General features: G+C 44.3%; 1 protein-coding gene across 4 annotated transcripts in view; it reads right to left on the bottom strand.

Moving 5' to 3' along the window:
* The window catches only part of KCNK10 (potassium two pore domain channel subfamily K member 10), a 134668-nt gene extending 123841 nt beyond the window's left edge, over positions 1 to 10827 (bottom strand). The window contains exons 1-2 of one of the 4 annotated variants that reach the window (XM_059182600.1): positions 10768 to 10827; positions 7224 to 7376 (exon numbers count right to left, since the gene is read on the bottom strand). In XM_059182600.1, the coding sequence (XP_059038583.1) occupies positions 7224 to 7266 (43 nt within the window). In that variant the 5' untranslated portion in view covers positions 7267 to 7376; positions 10768 to 10827. Of the gene's footprint in view, positions 1 to 3696; positions 4247 to 4562; positions 4885 to 7223; positions 8221 to 10767 lie in introns of those variants that run through there. The other 3 variants (XM_059182599.1, XM_059182601.1, XM_059182597.1) reach the window with 3 other exon arrangements.
* Positions 10828 to 19292: the final 8465 nt, after the last annotated feature.

Here is a 19292-nt window from a genome sequence, read left to right as displayed (position 1 = left end):
AAATAAAAGCCTTCAAGCGGGGCACTTGGGTGGCTCAGGTGGTTGAGCATTTGACTTGATTTTGGCTCAGGTCATGACCTTGGGATCAGGGGATTGAGCCCCACATTGGGCTTCACGCTTAGCACATAGTCTGCTTGTCCCTCTCCCTCTCCTCCTCCTCCATCTCTCTCTCTCTCTCTTTCTCAAATAAATAAAATCTCTTAAGGTACCCAAAAGCAGCAAACCAATCTCAGTTTTCAGCAAAAAATCATCCACAAGTGATCGCAATGATGTAAAATGCTCATAAAAGCCAAGACTTAGTGACAGCCTACTTTTCCGTATGTCCTATGCAAGCAGTTACTCTTTGCTGTAGGCTCAGCTTTACAAATACAGAGGAAGGCCACAGCTCACCAGAGAATGATCATTTTACATTTAGGTCTTATTTTTCCACCGAAACCTCTTGACAGTGCTTTGCTTAATTCACACAAGTGCAATCAAAACCAATCTGCTATCAATCCACCTTCATTCTGTGCTATTAAATTGTCAGGTAATGGGACTGTGAGCAAAACATCATAATTACAACTTCCTTCCACGATCTGTGAGCACCTCCACCTGAAGGTTCAAGTCTGTTAACATCAAATCCTACAGTCCATAGAACCATCCCTCCCTTGTCCATTAGAATGCCAGGTTCTCCTTCATCTCTGCTCTGCTAAACATACTTGGTCTGTGTAAAACCAAACCTCCAAAGAAATCTGCCCAGTGGCCAGTGACTGGCCCACCAGTGGTAGAGACAGAGATGCTGTTTGGCCAGATGGGTTAATGAAGAAAGGAATGAGTAGAAAAGGCATTCTTCTTCCTCTTCTTCCTTCTCCTCTTTCAATCTCCCTTCCTCTGCACCCTCCACAACTCCTCTTTTTTCTTTTCTTTCTCCTTACAATGAGTTTCCCCAGTCCCTGAGCTCTGGGAGCCTCACCAGGCAAGACCCAGAGGTCCCAATAATTTAAGAGATAGATTTAAGAGGTAGACTTAAGAGATAGACTCAAAGAATATATAAGGACCCCTGCTCTAGTCCAACTCCACCATCGACTAACTATGTGACCCCAGGTAATATATTTTTTAATATATGTAAAGCACTTCACAATGCCTGACACATAGTGTTACAAGGCAGGAGATATGCTACCTCCACTCCTGACCCTCCTCCTGCCTCCACCCCCTGGCTAGGAAAGACTGCCGTCACCCCCACCTACAAGAACAATTGTGCCCGAAGTCAGAAGCATCTTACTGGAAGGCAGCTCAGTGGTATCCTGATGCCTGTCAAGTGGGGACAAAGCACTGACTTCATTGAATAAGTATTATGAGAATAACTCTATGATATAATGTGCATAAAACACTTGGCATGCAATGATTTCTCATTAAATGTCGGTATTTTTATCGGAATCTTTTCATTTTTAGCACCATCAGTTGTGACTGGAGATGCCACTTGTGTATGTCTTCACTGTGTCAGGCTGTAAAATGTTGGATTCGTCTGTGTTTACCTCTGTGATATAAATATATACAATGATGATCATATAGAAATGTATTCTCAAAGCCAAGGCAAGCTTCACAGCCCTCCATCCTGACCAGAGTTCCTTCAAGATCCCAACATGACATTTTAGACGACTGCCCACTTGACACACGTCTCAGATGGCTCAGGACAACCCCCCTTCTACAAGTGCCGGACTGAATTCATGAGTTTTCCCACAAGACTGGTCCTGCCCTAGCTGCCTTCCCAGTCATTACATGTCCACACTCTATTCACATAAAACCTGTTGATTTTCTGTCATCCATAGCTCCCTACCCAATCCACTTCTCCACCTCACAGCTAACACCCTGGTCCATGTCACCATGCTATCTGGTCCCTCACATCCACAAGAGTCACACAGCATTTGTTTTGAAACTGAGTTCAGATCACATCTCTCCTCAGCTTTCCGCGGCCTAGGATAAAAACAACACTCTTCCTCCCACCCCACAGCCCCCACCTTACCTACAACAACACGAGGGTCTGACCCTATGGCTCCACCAGCCACACCTCAAAACACACACTCTCTTGCTCTCTGCTCTAGCCAGGGAAACCGCCTTTCAGTTCCTTAAATACACATGTTCCCTCTGCCTCAGGGCCTTTGCACTTGTTGTTTCCTCTTCCTATCAGTTCACCTCCTCAGCAGCCAATTAATCACTACATCTCCTCCAGGTCTCAGTACAAGTGTCTGACTACTTCCCTGACTACCCACCCTCCCTGATCCTTGTCGGTATCTTCTATCACTTTCCTAACACCCTGATGCTCTCCTTCATGAAACATACATAAACATGTAATTATGCCCCATTCTGTGCATTGATTGATTTAGGTCTGTCTCCTTCACCACAAACTTAAAGAAGGTTTTGTCTATACTATTCTAACTATATCTCCAGGGGCAGCATTTGGTAAGTAGTAGGTATTCAATGAATACATTTTACAGGAATAAAAAAAAAAATTAAATTAAAATAAAATAAAATAAAAAGCCAAGACACACTTTCCAGAGATCAACAACAACACTGGATTGGGTTTGTGTTGCAGTAAGGTGTGACAGCTTCAGCATTGAAATAGGCAACACGTCCTCCCTCATTCTGTAATAGCCGTTTATAAGACATTTACTCAACAAATAAGTGTGTTTCCTCTTTTCTGGTCTGGAGAAAAAAATGAATGCACTTGTAAAAAAAAAAAAATTAAACGTACCTACTACACACATCAGATAAACAGATTTTAACCCAATACACACAGAGGTGTTGCCCAGTGGGACCCAGCTTCAGAGGAGCTGAAGAATTCTTGTCAAAACTGGACACTTGGTTTCAACTTGTTCTGCTCCCACACCAATCACTCCGGAGGGGTCTTAACATCTGTATGCTAATTACAGACACGGCGGTCAACGCTAGGCACACACAAATCTGTCTTAGTCGCTCGCTTTTGCGCGGAGGAAACACTGTCCAACATTCATCAGAGCTTGTAAACCACACTACTGTTCAGGCAGCCACACTCCTTGCCCCCTCCCCAGCCCTTGCCAGCCCCACCCTTCTCACAAACCCTTCCGCCCTCCCACTTCTACTCCGATCTGAGCCAAACTAGCTGCCTGGTTTGGTAATAAGATTGAGGGAAGACTTCAAAGGCCCCCTGGGCTCCATTATTCCACATGCCCTCTGAGAAGGGCCACCTCCAGGGACCATTGCCGCAGATCTGAGCCCCACTTGCTGCCAGGAAACCTTTCCCACTGAGGACACCCTGGGCAGGCGGCGCAGCTCCAGATCCAAGGGGAGGCACCCCACCCATCTGCCAGAGAGACAAAGATCACCAGAAACAAAGGACACAGACACACACACACACACACACACACACTCGCACACAGAAAGTCAAAAGCAAATACCGACACTTGGTGTGATTTCAAGCCAAACAGCCGGCTTGTGTATCTTTAAATAGGTTTTTGAAACAATCCAGGAGGGACAATGATTATGTGGTAATGACAGGCACTATCTGGGTTTGGAACCCACGCTGCCTCCGCCCTCCTCCCACCCGCGCTGCGGTTCCCAGGCGCATTTTCCAGCCTCAGGACACACGCCGCCAGGAGCAAGAGTGCTTCCACTCACGGAAGCGCGCGCGCGCAGGAGATGGAGGCAGGGCGAGGGCCGCCAAAAGTAGGAAATACCAACCTTTAGGATCCCAGTTCACCTGTTTTCTTGGAGTCTCGATTGGAAATTTCATTGCTCCGTTGCCCAGAGGGGAGGAAATGAAAAGAATCAAAATAATAATAAAGTCCTCAAGCTTTACACGCCTCGGTACAGCAGTCCAACAAAACAATTTCCAAGGATGGGGGAGCCTCGGACTGGCTCGTGGAGGAACCCCAGAGAAATATAAGTGGGAAAGACTGGCTAAAAGGAGAGGCTGGAAACGGCTTAGGTGTTGGCAACGGTTGAGGGGAAGCCAGCTGCAGCCCCCTGGGTGGAAGGAAAAGTAAGACTGGCGAGGGGTGGATGGAGAGGGAGGCTCGGGAAGATAAAAGAGCCAAGCTGCTTCCCAAACGCGGTGGCGGCAGGTGGGGGGCTGAGCAGCCGGAGGGCCGGCGCGAGGGAGAAACCCACTGCAGTGTCACTCCAGCCCCCGAAGGCGTGTGCGCACACACTCCCGCACACACACACTCGCCCGGGCGCGCGCTCCGGCGGGCACGTCAGCCTCTCTCGGCCGCGCACAGAGCACACGCCCCACCCCGGCCGCGGCTCCTCGCCCCCGGGCGACGCCCCCCACTCCCCACCCCCCGAAAGCCATTGGACGCGGGAGTGGCGCGGCACCCGGGGAGCGCGCGGTGAGAGGGACCCTCCCCGCAGCGCGCCGCAGACGCCGCGCCACGGCGGGAGAGCGCGCGGCGGGTGGAGGCGCGGGACCACGGAGGCGCGCGGGGCTCGGGGCGTCGGGCCGGGAACCGCGACCTGCAGTGGACTCGCCGGCGGGGCGGCGGGGGCGGCGCGCGGCGGCGGGCGCGGCGGGGCGGGGAGCCGGCGCCGGGCGCGCCGCTACTTACTGGCTCGGCGGGCCGGCGGGCGGGCAGGCGTGGAGGCGGCCGCGGCGCGCTCGGCGGAGTTGCAGCCGGAGACACGCTTGGCTGCCTGGAAGGCGCTGCAGGAGGCGGAGGAAGAGCCTCGGCGGCCCCGCCGCACACCTCGGCCTCGGGGATGACCTCTTGTCACAGCTCCCACCCTGGGCCTACACACACACACACACACACCCTTCTTTTCTCACTTCATTTTTCCACTCCAGCCCCCTCCCGCGCCCGGTTCTCCCGCCTGCGCCCCGAACCCGCGTCCCCAGCGCACTCGGAGGAGGCCGGAGCCAGCCATGAGCCTTTTGTTCTGGGACCGCTCCGCGTTGGCCGCGCTTTCCCCGCCCGGGGAAGCTCGCTCCCCAGGCGCAGCCCGGTCCCTTCCCCAGCTACCTGCCGCCCGGCTGGGGCCGCTGCTCGGAGGCCCTGGAGGCGGATGGAGAGAGACACGCCACGGGCCCAGAGGAAAGTGGAGTTGCCAAGACCTAGCGGCCCCGGGAGCCCGGGAGCCCTGCAAGGACAAATGCGAAGGGACCGCACACATGTTCCCGGAAAGAAGCTGAACCTGGCGCCTTTCCCCTACCCCCACGGAGGCCTCGATCTCCAGAAGATCCAGGTGGTGCTGAGATGCTCTTGAATGGGCCACTCGAAGTACTGATACGAAAGATGCTTACAAATTACTTCAGCTCCTAGCAACAAAGACTTGCACATAGTAGATGTTCAAGAAATACTTGCTAAATGAAAGCATAAGCTGCATGAAGCAGTGTTGGACAGAAAGTAATTTAAATTACTGTCCGTTCACTGTCCACTTGACGTATATCTTGAACCCCCTTCCCCATGCCATCACTGTGCCAGGTGCTGGTGGTAGAGCAAAGTGGTAGAGCAAGGAACGACATAGATATGGACCTTGCTTTCATGGCTCTTGCTGTCTAGTGCTCAGGAGGTCCGGCTAGATTTCTCTCTGCCCTCACTTATGAAAGAGTAAGTGACTGGCTTATCGCCCAGCCTGCCCGCTGTGGCCCTAAAACCCTACGCTGGCAGTTGCGCTCTGGGTGCATGCCACTCTAGGGCACCTTGAGGCTTCTGGGAGCCCTGGTACAGCGGCATCTTTCTTATCATCTCCCCCCACCGTCACATCCAGGTTTCTGAGTCCCAGAGCAAGAGCTACAAGAGGTCCACTGTCCTCTGCAAGAAGGGTTGCTAAGTGCTTTGTCACTAACCCTGCAGGCTGCTGGGACCAGAGCACTGAAGTCTCTGCAGACCCCTGTCAGGCACACCTGGTACCAATCTGATGGCACTGCTCTGGACTCCCTCAGCCCTGCAGACACAGATTCCCAAGACACCTGACTGCCACCCTCTCTGGGACTCCACTTCCACACTTGGTTTCCCTCTACTAGAAGGCTGAGAGGACGGATGAGACATGGAAATGAGACAAACAAGGAATTTCTGCTTCTCCAGCCATGCCCTCAGAGACACTCGTACCCATCAATTCTTCTCCCCCCAACCCAAAGGGAACTGTTTTTAAGCTCCTGAGACAGTCTTCAGAGCCTCACTATGCCCTCTCCTCAACTGCTCACAGGCAGGAGGGCTCCACCCCATCACTGCAATGCAATGTTTTTACTTGCATCTGAGTCAGAGAGAGGTGCCCCCTAGGAAAGATACCCTCTCTCCCAAAGCCTCTGAGGTCAGGGGAGCAAGACTGGCCCCTCACAGCCTCATACTTCTCGCCACTTATCTTCCCTATGTCACACTGAAGAAGCTCTCACCGGCCTCATTTTACAGATGAGAAGATCAAGGCTCAGAGAGGTAAAGGAACACACCCAAGGTCACAACACAGAGAGTCAAACCTAGCTCATCTGGTCCCTGGGTCCCTGAATCTTGACCCTGAAACTGTCAGATGGGTTCTTTGGGGTCATGATGATCTAAATACTGTATTATCTAGGACTCTACCCCTTCCTCTTTTGCTGAATGAATTGGGCTACCCTGGTGCCCTGAGGCCTCCCTCAGGGAATTAGTTCACTATCAGAGGTAAATTCCCATGGCACAAAATGTAGCCTTTGGGTACATCATTCAGTCAATCAGCAAACATGTATTGAGCAGGTCTTGCGGATGAGATGATTGTAGGTTTTCGTCAGAAGTTACACTGGGCCCGTGGAGAACCTTCCCCCAAGAAAAGCATCAGCAGGATGGTTTTAGGAAGTCTTGGGATGGACCTACTAGGATGAGGGGGCGGGATCAGGGGTCTGGAATGCCTGATGTGCGTTGAGGACTTGCCCTAGTCAAAGCCCTTAGGATCCTCTGCTAAATCACTTGCCCCACCCCCCAGCCCTAACCTCTAGGGCTTTCTCTTTCCTCCACTTCCATTCTCTCTTAGTATGTGGACAACACGAGTAGGGAGGGATCCACCAAAAATTAAGTAAGTCATTTCTGCACCCCCTCCGCTAACGCACCTGAAATCAAGTCCCAACTCCTAAACTGCGTTTGTGGAATGGACTGCGGGGATGGGGTTATAAAGGGAGAGCCCCCCCCCCCCCAAACGCCCCAAGAAAAACAACTTGGCACATTAACCCTTTGTGTTACTGCAATCCCACTCCACCATCGTCAGTTCTTCCCCTTCGTTATTACGCACTAGATTCCACTTACCCCAAGAACGAGGAAAGAAGTGGACTGTGTTGAGAAAAAACATCCAAAAAAGATGCCGCGCCAAGCGGTTCTCTCTCCCTCCGTGCAGCCGCAAGTTCCATGGCTATTGCTGCGGGCGGGTTAAGTCTGGTGGATAGAGACCGCCTCGGGTTCCTGCGGCAGGAAAACAAAGCATCGTGGCGCAAAGTCAGCCTGCATTGACGGTGCCCCGCCAGCAGCCCCGGGCCGGCGGCGGCCGCGTCCTGGGCGCATTCGGTGGCAGAGGGCGCCGGTCCTTGCCGGGGAAGCTTTGCAGTGGGGCGCCCCGGGTCTCTGCAGCTCAGAACCTGCACTAGTCGCCGCACCGCTTTAACGACCGCCGTGTGGCCCAGCGCGGGAGGGCTGGGGGAAGCCGGAAAACCTCAGTCACTGACCGAGAGGAAGTTTTCCGCGAGTTAGTGGGTCCCCTACCCCTTCTCCACGTCGCAGTCCGGGACGAGTGTGAGAGCGAGGGGTGCTGCCTGCCGCGCGAGGAGTCTATCTCTCCGAGTGGCTGGCAAAGAACAGCTCAGCCAGAGAGGGGAACCCGGAGTCCGGCGTGAGGCCGGAGAACGTCCTGGACCCAGAATAGCAGGGAGTGATGAAGCAGCTTGGGGAATCCTGCTTAGTGCTGGTTCGGCAAACAGAGGCGGGAGGATGAGACTCTGCTTTGAATTCAGGAATACCGGAATGAATTCATTAACCTGCTTTGAATTTTTCCCTTTGGTTTCATCATTTCTCCCTGAAGTCCAGAAGAAATCCTCGCCTTCCAAGAGCTTCCCCACCTCCAAGATACCTCCAGGCCCTCTCCTCCAAAGAACCGCAGAGAGGGGTCCCTGTCCTTCTGTGAGATATCCCCACACACGCACCCCCTGTGGACCCACTCTGTGATAGAATTGATGAGCTTATGCCTTCAAGTTAACTTGAATTTCTTCTCCGAGAAACGTTTTCCCCAGCGAAGTTCCCACTTTGTTCTCAGCGTTTAATCACTCCTCCCTTTGGCTTCATGTCCCAACCAGCATCTGCAAAACACACCCTTAAATATATGTTGCTCTAATCCCGGGTTCTGCTTTTGGCTTGGAAAAGCTAGAGACACATCAGTAGCTAAAGGGCAGAGGGTGTCATATGTCACACTACTCAATAGCAAACTCTGTGTGCTGAACCCTGAAGATTTATTTTGGTGACTCAAGCCTCTGGTTACCCATGAATGAAGACAACATTTATGACCTCCAGAGAAATTGTGCTTAAAGCATCAGGCTGATGAACGTGTTTCATAGGAAGGAACTGCATTCCTCTTCCCTTGTAAGTTTCTCTATGTTAAATTTCAGTCCTTAAGAAAATAGTATTTAAGCTCCCATAAGGCACTGCACCCAACATTTTACCAAATATATGCAAAGCTGTAATCCTGCTTCTTATAGGACACGTTTTAGGGTGATTCCCTCTGATTTACCACCAAAACATAATCCTAGGGTTTTTTTTTTTTTCTTTTAAGAGATGGAGCTGAATTTTATTGGTTTTCCCCTCAACTTTTTTATTTTTAAAGCTTTCAAACACAGAGAAAAGTTATAGTTGTTTGGTTAATAACCAGGATGCAAATATTGCATTTCTTTCTTATTTTTATGTAGTGTATTTTATTCTAGAAAAGTGTCTTCATTTTTTCATGACAGTGACTTTTTCAAGAATCCAAATTCATTTGCTTTCTCATAATGTTTAATGTCATGATGTAGCTAAAGATCAATTGAGCCAAAGAGAAGAAAATGATTTCCTGATCACAGAAGATCATTAAAAGAACTCAACACTTTCTATAAATTCAGTGTCCATGACAATATCCACGGGATAGAAGGCAATTGTATCCCTGCTCACTCAAGTTTCTCCCCAGACTTAGTCCTAGCCTTAGTCAAATAACTTATTTTTGTTTCTTATCCCCCAAAAGGCCATCCTTTTGGGGTTGAATGAGCACTTTCCCATTTGCACACCAATTGGACAAGTGCATATGGTTATTTTATTAAATTTCAAAATAAGAATTCACCCAGGCTACACACCATTATACCTGAGCTCAGATTTTCATATCATTGTGGAAGGTTTTAACTTGAACCAAAACTTTAAGACTTGTAGAAGTCATGCATGGTTTCAATAACCTATTTATTTATGGGTGAGTCTAATTCCTGAAGTCTCTCTGCTTGCAAAGAATTGAAATTCCTTTAGAGGGACCTACTGTCTCGGCATATTGACAGGTGCTTCTCTCAAGCAGCCAATGAAAGTCCTGGGAAAACCTGGCCAATAGAAAAGCTTTTGCTCACTATGGGGTGGGACAGAGTCTCAGCATCCAATGGGAATGTTTGAAATATATTCATTTAATTTTTGCTGCTTTAAAGCAAATATTTGTCTGGTCAAAAATGATTATAACAAATGTAGTGGTAGAACTTTCCTCTCTACCATTAAGCCATCTAAATGTTTGCTGAATCATAGAATGATATTTGGAAGATGTCATCTCAAGGTACTTCCTGGTTCGGTTTTCCACCTCTGCAAAGGGTTCCAGTTTATATGACCATTCAAGAATACTGAGTGCAAGAGACTCTAGGAAACAAGCTGAGGTTTGCTGGAGGGAAGTGGGGAGGAGGGGGGATTGGGTGATGGGCATTAAAGAGGGCACATGATGTGATGAGCCCTGGGTGTGATATACAACTGAGGAATCACTAAATTTACCCCTGGAATTAACAATACAGTATATTTTAACTAAATCAAATTTAAATAAATAATTTTTTAAAATACTAAATACAAAAAAAAAAAGTAAACACATCTAGTGAAAGAGATTATAAATCCTGTATTGATGGGCTTTTTCGAAATTTAAGAAACTTTGCTAAGCTCAGATTTTTTTTTTTTTTAACTTCTGGTCTAAATCTTTTCCTTCCTTAAATTTTTCAATACTTACATACGGCGATGAAGAGCAGCAATACCATGACCTATTAAGGATTAAATTGTCCAACATCTTCTTCTTCGTGTCAGGTAATTTTTTCTACACTTTTGTCAATAGGTACAAGAATTTGGCCTATCCATACTTTTCTTAAAAAGCATCTCTTTCGGGGGAGCCTGGGTGGCTCAGTGGGTTGGGCCTCTGCCTTCTTTGGCTCAGATCATGATCCTAGGGTCCTGGGATCAAGCGGCATCTGGCTCTCTGCTCAGTGGGGAGCCTACTTCCCCCCCTGTCTCTCTGCCTGTCTCTCTGCCTACTTGTGATCTCTGTCAAATAAATAAATAAAAATCTTTAAAAAAAAAAAAAAAGTCATCTCTTTCGGGCACCTGGGTGGTTCAATCAGTTAAGCATCTGCCTTTGGCTCAGGTCATGATCCCAAGGCCCTGGGATTGAGTCCCACATCAGGCTTCTTGCTTAGCGGGGAGCCTGCTTCTCCCTTTGCCTGCTGCTCCCCTGCTTGTGCTTTCTCTCTCTGTCTCTGACAAATAAATAAATAAAATCTTTTTTTTAAATAAAGATAAGCAATAAGTACAGAGTATTTGACCAACTTACACGTATTTTAGCCAGCCATCCTCTTCAGAAGGAAGTGCAACCAAGCAGGTGAATTGTGCCAAGCTTCACTCAGTTTCTTCATCTGCAAAATGGGGTACTAAATATCTGGCTACTTGTACCTCCAGGGTTGCCTAAGGAAACAATGGTGCTTTGTGAAAGTGCTTTGTAAACTGTGCCTAAGGAGACAATAGTGCTTTGTGAAAGTGCTTTGTAAACTGTGCAGATTTAAGAGATCATTATTACTTAATCCTGATGGATTAGGATTTCTTTCTTACTCTGCCAGGCACATAGCAAGCACTTTTTAAGAATACCCCCATTTATTTCTCATAACAATCCTGTAAGATGGGTATTATTATCATCATGATTTCATTTAAAACAATCCCTGACATATATTAGACTCCTAAATATTTATTAAGGGAGAAATTGGAGCTTGGAGAGGCTGATGGATTGTCTAAATAAACATGGCTAGTTAGGGATGAAAGTAGAAATCAAACTAGGCCCCCACTCATCTCTAGATTAAAATACCATTCCTTACCCAGAGCTAATTGCATAAAGTTATCTTGATCTATGGAGTAGTCAGTTTCATGGAAAACTGCAACCTAAACCATCTGTACCCTTTTCCTGTTACATTGGCATCTCCCCACCTTCTGGGGTTCCTTATATTCTTCCTCCTGGCAAAGTGAATATGAATCTTAGACCATCAGGCATTATCAAACAAGTAAAAGATTAAGGAAGAGGTGAGCAGGAAAAGCAGTGCAAAAGCCTGCTTAGGGTCCCAAAAGTCACACCAAATCAAACCAAATGTTCCACCATCTTAAAGTAGGTAGTCAGAGAAGCAGTCTTGGTGGAATTACTTTGACTTTTCCAGGTCTTACTCACTTCTGCACAACCGCATTATGTTGTTAGGCCTGCTCTGCTCTTCCAGTGGTCGATTAATAATGCTGATTATAGAAAGAGGATCTCCTTCCAGTTTATGTAATACTTCTATATTTAGATTCTGATACTGTGTTTTAAAAATAGTTATACAATGTTACTGATACATATTGAAATATGGATGCACTCAGGCTTGCAAAATAATTACTGAAATGCACCACTCTTCATCAGGAATCAAAGTTAAGCTGACGACTATGATTTCTAGGAGTCTTATTATGTTTTATATTTATATTTATATTCCATATCTTATGGAAGATAATTCTTTTTCATTTTTTTCAAACATGGGGCACTATTTTTTTAATATTTTATTTATTTATTTGACAGAGAGAGATCAAAAGTAGGCAGAGAGGCAGGCAGAGAGAGAGGAGGAAGCAGGCTCCCTGCCAAGCAGAGAGCCCCATGCGGGGCTCCATCCGGGGTTCGACATGGGGCACTGTTTTTCAAGAAGTTTCCAAAGAGCCATATCCTTGGGTTCCAAAAGTTGTAAGTGACCATAACCTTCAGTTAGAAAGAACCCAACATTTTTAGAAAACCACCATCAATTATTACCCCATCATCCACTGCATCCTACAAAAATTTTGGCTCATAAGAACCCACCAAATTAAATCTGCCCTCAGCAACATCTTGGAAGGGTCAAATACTATATTTACTAGGGTATAAACAAGGTCACTGCAAGTTTAGATGGCCACTGCTGTTCTATATGATAATATTAACAATGTTCCTCCTAGCCTATATGACAATTAGAGAATGGCACTCCCTCCAGTGGAAAAAGCACCATGTCCCTGGCTTGATTTGTAGACAGTGTCTTTGTTCAAACCAGAAGACACTCTTTGGGGATGGAGGGTAGGGTATCAGGAAACACAGCAGCATGTCCAACACTTGGAATGGACTTTAGTTCTCATTCATCCCCTCAGCTTGGTGCAAGGCAGAAACTTTGTAACTATATGCTCTGGCCCCTTATATAAGATATACAAATGGATACATTCAGCAAGAGTACATGATGGGTTCCAATTATTCAAGGTCAGATTTCTGAAAAACCAATATTTAGTACTTTATACCATACACGAATTCAAAATGGTTTTAAAAGAATTTATTTATTTATTTTGAGAGAGAGAGCACACGAGCATGTGAGTGACTGAGAACAAGCAGGGAGAGAAGCGGAGTGTGGAGCCCGACTCTGGGCTTGATCTCACAATCTGAGATCATAACCTGAGCCAAAATCAAGAGTTGGATGCTTAACTGACTGAGCCACCCAGGTGCCCCCAAATTAATTTTAAAAGAATCTATCATTATTATTTATTATCTTATTATTATGTTTGTCATTTCTGGACATGTTTAGGTTCTCTTGTTTTCATTATTTTTCTCAGTTAGTAGAAGATCAAATTATCATAACTCTGTAACATCCTAGCCAAGTTCTTTCATGAATTCCAAAACATTAAGCTCGAACTTAATATGGTATGATGCCTCCACTGATTCTGAGCCATGCATGATGGAAACAAATTTAATTCTAAAATATTAATATCAAATATAATTTCATTCTAAAGTATCACCTTCTACCTCTGACCAGCTGGATAATTTGTTATTGTATTAGAAAAACTACTGAGAGAATCTGAAACTTACAGAGATGTTTTGCTTTCTTCTACTTTATCCCTAGGAGAAAGCGCCAACTCCTATATTCTGTCTTTGATGCTGAGACTTTTACTGGTAAGGCAGGCACACTGGATATAAAGCATTTTTTTTCTGGCAAGTATAATTTTAAAAGCTGACATCAGAGAGCTCATTTATTAAATGTTGTATTCAAAAAGGGTAACTGGGGTTTAGAGTACTTATCCATTTTTCTGCCCTCTCTCCATGCAAAGCTAAAGATCCTTAAAATGTTTATATTGGCAGTGACCCCTAGTCCATCAAACAGGGATGTAGTTGCTTTAGAAATTCTGAGCTTTAAAAAAAAAAAATTTTTTTAAAGAAAGAAACTCTGAGCTTACTCAGTGAGAAAACTAAATCATAAAAGGTAATCATTAGTAGAAGCAACTTCAGAGATCAGGTAGTGAGGGCATTCCAGACTTTCCTGGTAACCAAAAGCAGATTCCACGGTCTGGAGATCCTGTTTCAATAGATCTAAGAAGGCTGTCTTCGGATTTACTTCAACAAAAGCCCCAGGTGATTCTTTCATGCAAAGTCTGGGAACCTCCCTGCACTAGAGCCAGTGAAGTCTTGAGAGGTAAGGTGATTTTCCCAACGTCAAACCGTTGGTCCATGACAGAGTCAGGACTGGAAGAGAAATAATCCCAAGAGGCCTCAAGTCTTCATAAAATGGAATAATGTATTTGAGAGACATTTTCAACCATGGTAGAGGTTGTGGCTGGGGGGGGGGGGTGCGGGGGTTACCAGAGGTACATAATCAGAAATTTAAGTTATCTGAATCTCCTTGCTTCAGATGCATTCTGGTTAATTGAGCATTTATGACACTCTTGTCCTTTATTTCCTGTATACATTCCTCCAACCTTTTCTCTGATTTGACCTGCATATGGTTTGGGGGGCTTTCTACAGTGACCTTAGACCTATCATCACATCTGTCTTCTGCATTGTCATCCTTAAAACTTTTATCAAACCAGACATGTCTTCCCTGACTCACACTGCAAAATTATTTCCCATACAATTCACTCTATTATCCTTCCATTTTATTGCCTATTTCTGCCTCTAACTTTAGTGCATGTTTGTTCATATGAATGTTACACTTTTTGCAAAGAGAAAGCTGTCAGAGTGGGAAGACCACCATGACAAATATTGGAACTACTTATTCTAGTCCCAGCTCTTCCACTGATAAGCTGTGTGACTTTAAGCAAGTCACTTAGCCTTTCTGAGAGATTGTTCAATGAAAGGATTAAACCCTGAGATTCTGAGTCATCTCCTTCTGTGCCTGTCCCTTCACTTTAAGGGAGAAAGGAGATATCTTTTCTCATTTATTTTTCTCTTTGCACTGCACCTATTTTTGTAAAGCTACATAGAGTGCTCACTCATTCAATAAATGCTGACACTTCCTTCCTTGAGCTGGTTTGACTTTCCTCCTCCCATCACAGATGGTGTATGAGCCACATATCTGATCACAGCTGACCTTTGTGTTTGGTAAGGACTGGATTTTTTAAAAATAGTACAAACTGTATGTCTTTCCAGTGCCACCATTCCTTTTCATGAAATGGCACATTCTGTTCCTTGGCTCTCCATATTTTCTGTGAGAACAAAACATTATTTCCACCTGTCCCTCTTATCTTACAGGTTCTTTTTAATTTTAAGTATAGCACCCTTGTATTTTGAGTTTACTATACCATTTATTTATATTCCTGGTGACCTGGTCTGCTCACCTCTTTCTTTAAAATTTCCATTTGTAATTAGGTCTCTATTCTGCTGTGACTTTGGTCATGTTCGTTTATGTTTGAAGCTACTTGGTCTCACAATCAGAACCATAAGCATGTTTATTTGTTTTGCTTTGCTTTTTAAGTATTTCTTAAAATATATGGCACTCTCCCACATGTAAAATTTCTCTATTCAGTCAACTGATCCGCATTCAAATGTACTAACCTTAGAAAAACATACATGAAAGAGGACACAAAGAAATAGGACATGAAAGAAAGTCACTCGGAGTTCAAAATAACACACAAGATTGCAGATTAAAAATATGCGGGACTTCAGGACCTTGGACAGTTAAATGTATTCTGGCTGTGATCTCTGCCTTCATAGCATAAGCAAGCTTGTGGTACATTTGAAAATCTACAGCAACATATCAGACACAGGACCTTGAAATGCCATGATTCTTTTTATCTGACATATGGTGCAATAACAAAATAAAGACTTACCCAACGAAAACAATAAAACCCAGGCTATATGCTCAGACACAGAAGCATGAACAGTTCAAAGGCATTGATGGAATGCTAATGCCAGGGCATGGTGATGGGGTCTCTACAAAGCAGTGCTAAGTGGCTTCCATGACTCTTCCTTAGATAGTTTGCTATTTCTTTTTAGAATGTAAGCAAACATTTTTAATTACACAATTTATGAAGAGCTACAGGAGAGCAGTATCAGAAACGAAAAACTTCAACCTCACGACCATCCAAGAAATGCAAATTAAAACAATAAGGTGTGATATTTCATCTCTCAGATTGGCAGAGATCACAAAAATCTCCAGGGATGTAGGGAAACGAGCATGTTCATGCACTGCTGGTGAGAATGCAAATTGGTACAAGTCTTTGTTTGGGGTGATGTAGAAGTATGGATCAAAAGCCTAAATAGTGATACAGCTATACATGTAATAAGATGAAAACAGATTTTCAATTCACTGTTAAGTAGAAAAAAACAGGTAACCAAGTTATAAAAATATATACTTATGATATTTAAACATATATTCTGAAAGGATATAACCCAAAATGTCATTATCTTGGAGTAAGATGGGGTGGGAGTGAGAACATTTACATTTTGTTTACATGTTTTCTAATGTATCAGTTTTCCATAGATTACTGTTTCTGTTTATAAAACAACAATTTGGGAGCCTCAGTGGTGCAGTCGGTTGAGCATCTGACTCAGTTTGGCTCAGGTAGTCATCTCAAGTCAGGGCGGTGAAATCAAACCCCATGTCGGCTCTGCACTCAGCACAGAATCTACTTGGGATTCTCTCTCCCTCTCCCTCTGCCCCTTCTACTCATGCACTCTCTTTCTCTCTCTCTCTCTAAAATAATAAATAAATCTTTTTTAAAAAATGAATTTCTAAAACAATAATTTACCCAATTGTCAACAGGATTCTAGGGGTAAAGCCTGCCTGGTTTCCCCTTTTTAGAAACTACATTCGGTCAGATTGGATTTGGCATATTTAAGGGAAGTCAGCAGGGTGGAGAGTCGTGAGTAAGAAAGCAAATGTTCCAAAATAAATGTAGACAAAGAGCTGTGGTCTGAATTATTCCCAGATTTGAAGCTATGGTGCAGAATTTGAGTTTTATTCTGGAAGCAATGGACCGCTATTTCAGGTACTGAGCAAGGAAAGAGCAATGGTTAGATCTATGAAGTTTTTGTTTTATTTGTTTTTAACTACTCTGGCTTCTTCATGAAGAATGGAATGAAGTGAGACAAGATTAAAAGCCAGGAAGATCAGTAAGAAGAGCATAGTAAAGGCTATATTTTCAGGGATCATTTCTATAGTAAGAAGACCATTGCAGAATATAGCATATGCAAGGATAGACATTGAAATTGAAAAAATGAAATAGATTTTATTTAAATTTTGGGATTACAACTCATAAGACTTGCCTATGTGGTAAGGTACATAGGAAGAAATCAGGGATACCTCACATATTTGGAATTAGGGATAACTCTGATGGTTATTTTTTAAGTGATCTCTACATCCAACCTGGGGCTCAAACTTAAAACACCAAGTCACATACTCTACTGACTGAGCCAGCCTGGGGCCTTCTGAAACTTATCCTTTAATATCAAATTTAGAAAAACTAAACCATTCTTTTTGATTATTAGTTTTCAAATCTTCTTATTGAAATCTGTTATTGTAGGGGGTTGAAAGTTGACCACCAAAAAGGTAAGTCCATGTCCTAATCTTAGTAATTTGTGAATATTATCTTATTTGGGGAAAGGGTGTTTGCAGATACAATTAAATACCATATTATTTCACTCCTATGTAGAATTTAAGAAACAAAACAAATGAACAAAGGGGGGGAGTGGAAAGAAAGAGAGAGGCAAATCAAGAAACAGACACTTAACTATAAAGAACAAACCAGTGGTTAGGGGGAGGGGCGATGAGTGGAATAGGTGACAGGAATTAAGGAGTGGACTTCTTGTGATGAACACCAGGTGCTGTATGGAGCTGTTGAGTCACTATATTGCAACATGAAACTAATATTACACTGTATGTTAGCTAACTGAAATTTAAATAAAAACCTTAATAATTAATTAAGGATCACCCACGATTATTCGAGGCCCTAAATCTAATGACCAGTGTCCTCATAAGAGTGAGACAGGAGCACCTGGGTGGCTCAGTCCTTAAGTGTCTGCCTTCAGCTCAGGTCATGATCCCGGGGTCCTGGGATGGAGCCCTGCATCCAGCTCCCTGCTCAGTGGCAAGCCTGCTTCTCCCTCTACCACTCCCCCTGCTTTTGTTCCCTCTCTCGCTGTGCCTCTCTCTATCAAATAAATAAATAAAATCTTTAAAAAAAAAAAAAAAGAGTGAGACAGAGATTACAGACAGAAGAGAAGACAGTGTGACCATGGAGCCAGGAGCTGGAGTGAGGCAATTCCAAGTCAAGCAATGTCAGTACCACTAGAAGCTGGAAGACACAAAACTGGATTCTCCCCCTGCTGCCCCTGGAGGGAGCACAGCCATGCTGGATTTCAGACTAGGGGGTCAAAATATTATTTCAACTCCATTTCTCTTTATACCTTAGCTTTGCTGCTTCTGGTCTGGCTCTGATTTCAACAGAATATCTCCTTAAGTTTGCAAGATGGTCACAGCAGCTCCACTTCACATCCTCCTGGAGTCAAGTCCAGCAAGGAAGAGGCTTCCTTTTCCCTCTGTTGTCCCAGAACTGATCTCATTATATGCCATTGGCTCTAATGAGTCACACAGACATCCTGGAACCGATGACTGTGCTCTGAGGAATGTGGTACACATTTGGCCAGGTCTGAGTCAGTGGCACCTGCTCTCTGCAGAAGCTGGTTGTAGAGTCAACACAAACGGACCAACTGTGATCAGGGTAGCTCTCCAAAAAGATACTGGGTGCTATTACCAAAAGGATACTGGACAGCCAAAAATGGCAAATGTCCTTCTAAATATATGATTTTGAGACTATTTTGACTAATGTAAGAAACACTGGTAGGTTGCAAAATTGAAACCCAAACCAAAATTTTCAATCTTTTTCTGAACTTCATCATAGATATTTCCCAAAATGAGATGTCGTGGTCTATTTTAACAAAGTCAAAGCAAGATCGTTATCCCTTCATATTTCAGGGGGAAGGGCTGTCTTTCTTATCTCTATATTCAACTTTAAGTAATGAATCAAACAATATGAAAAAGCTAAAAAAAATAGATCACGAATCTAAAATGTCATTAAATAATAATGATGCATTTTGTGGTAGCTGTTTGCATGCAGTACTTTCAATTCTGGAATAAGGTTACTTTTTCCGCCTAAGTGTCATTAGAAGCTTTTCAGCCCTGAATATACAGTGATCCAAGATGCATATAGATGATAGATGCATATTTTGCATAAACAGAATGGCTGAAAACATGAAAACATACCTAGCTCAAACAGAAACACTTGAAATCATATCATACATAAGAAAATTAAGAAATTATCTAGTCTATATAAAGAACACCTACAAATCAATAAGAAAAAGATAGCCAACAGAAATTTGGGCAAAAACCCTGAACAGACACGCTTCACAAAAGGAGCTATCCAAATAACGAATACATGTATGAAAAGGTGCTCAACTTTCTTTGTCATCAAGGAAATGTAAATTTAAAGCATAATGGGATAACATTACCCACCCACTAGAAAATAGCAAATGTTGGAGATTACATATGTCAACCATGATTCTCATCC

This window comes from Mustela lutreola, chromosome 7, assembly GCF_030435805.1.
Source record: "Mustela lutreola isolate mMusLut2 chromosome 7, mMusLut2.pri, whole genome shotgun sequence".
Classification (NCBI taxonomy): domain Eukaryota; kingdom Metazoa; phylum Chordata; class Mammalia; order Carnivora; family Mustelidae; genus Mustela; species Mustela lutreola.
The sequence above is the reverse complement of the archived record's forward strand: the minus strand, read 5'-3'. Positions and strand labels throughout refer to the sequence as shown.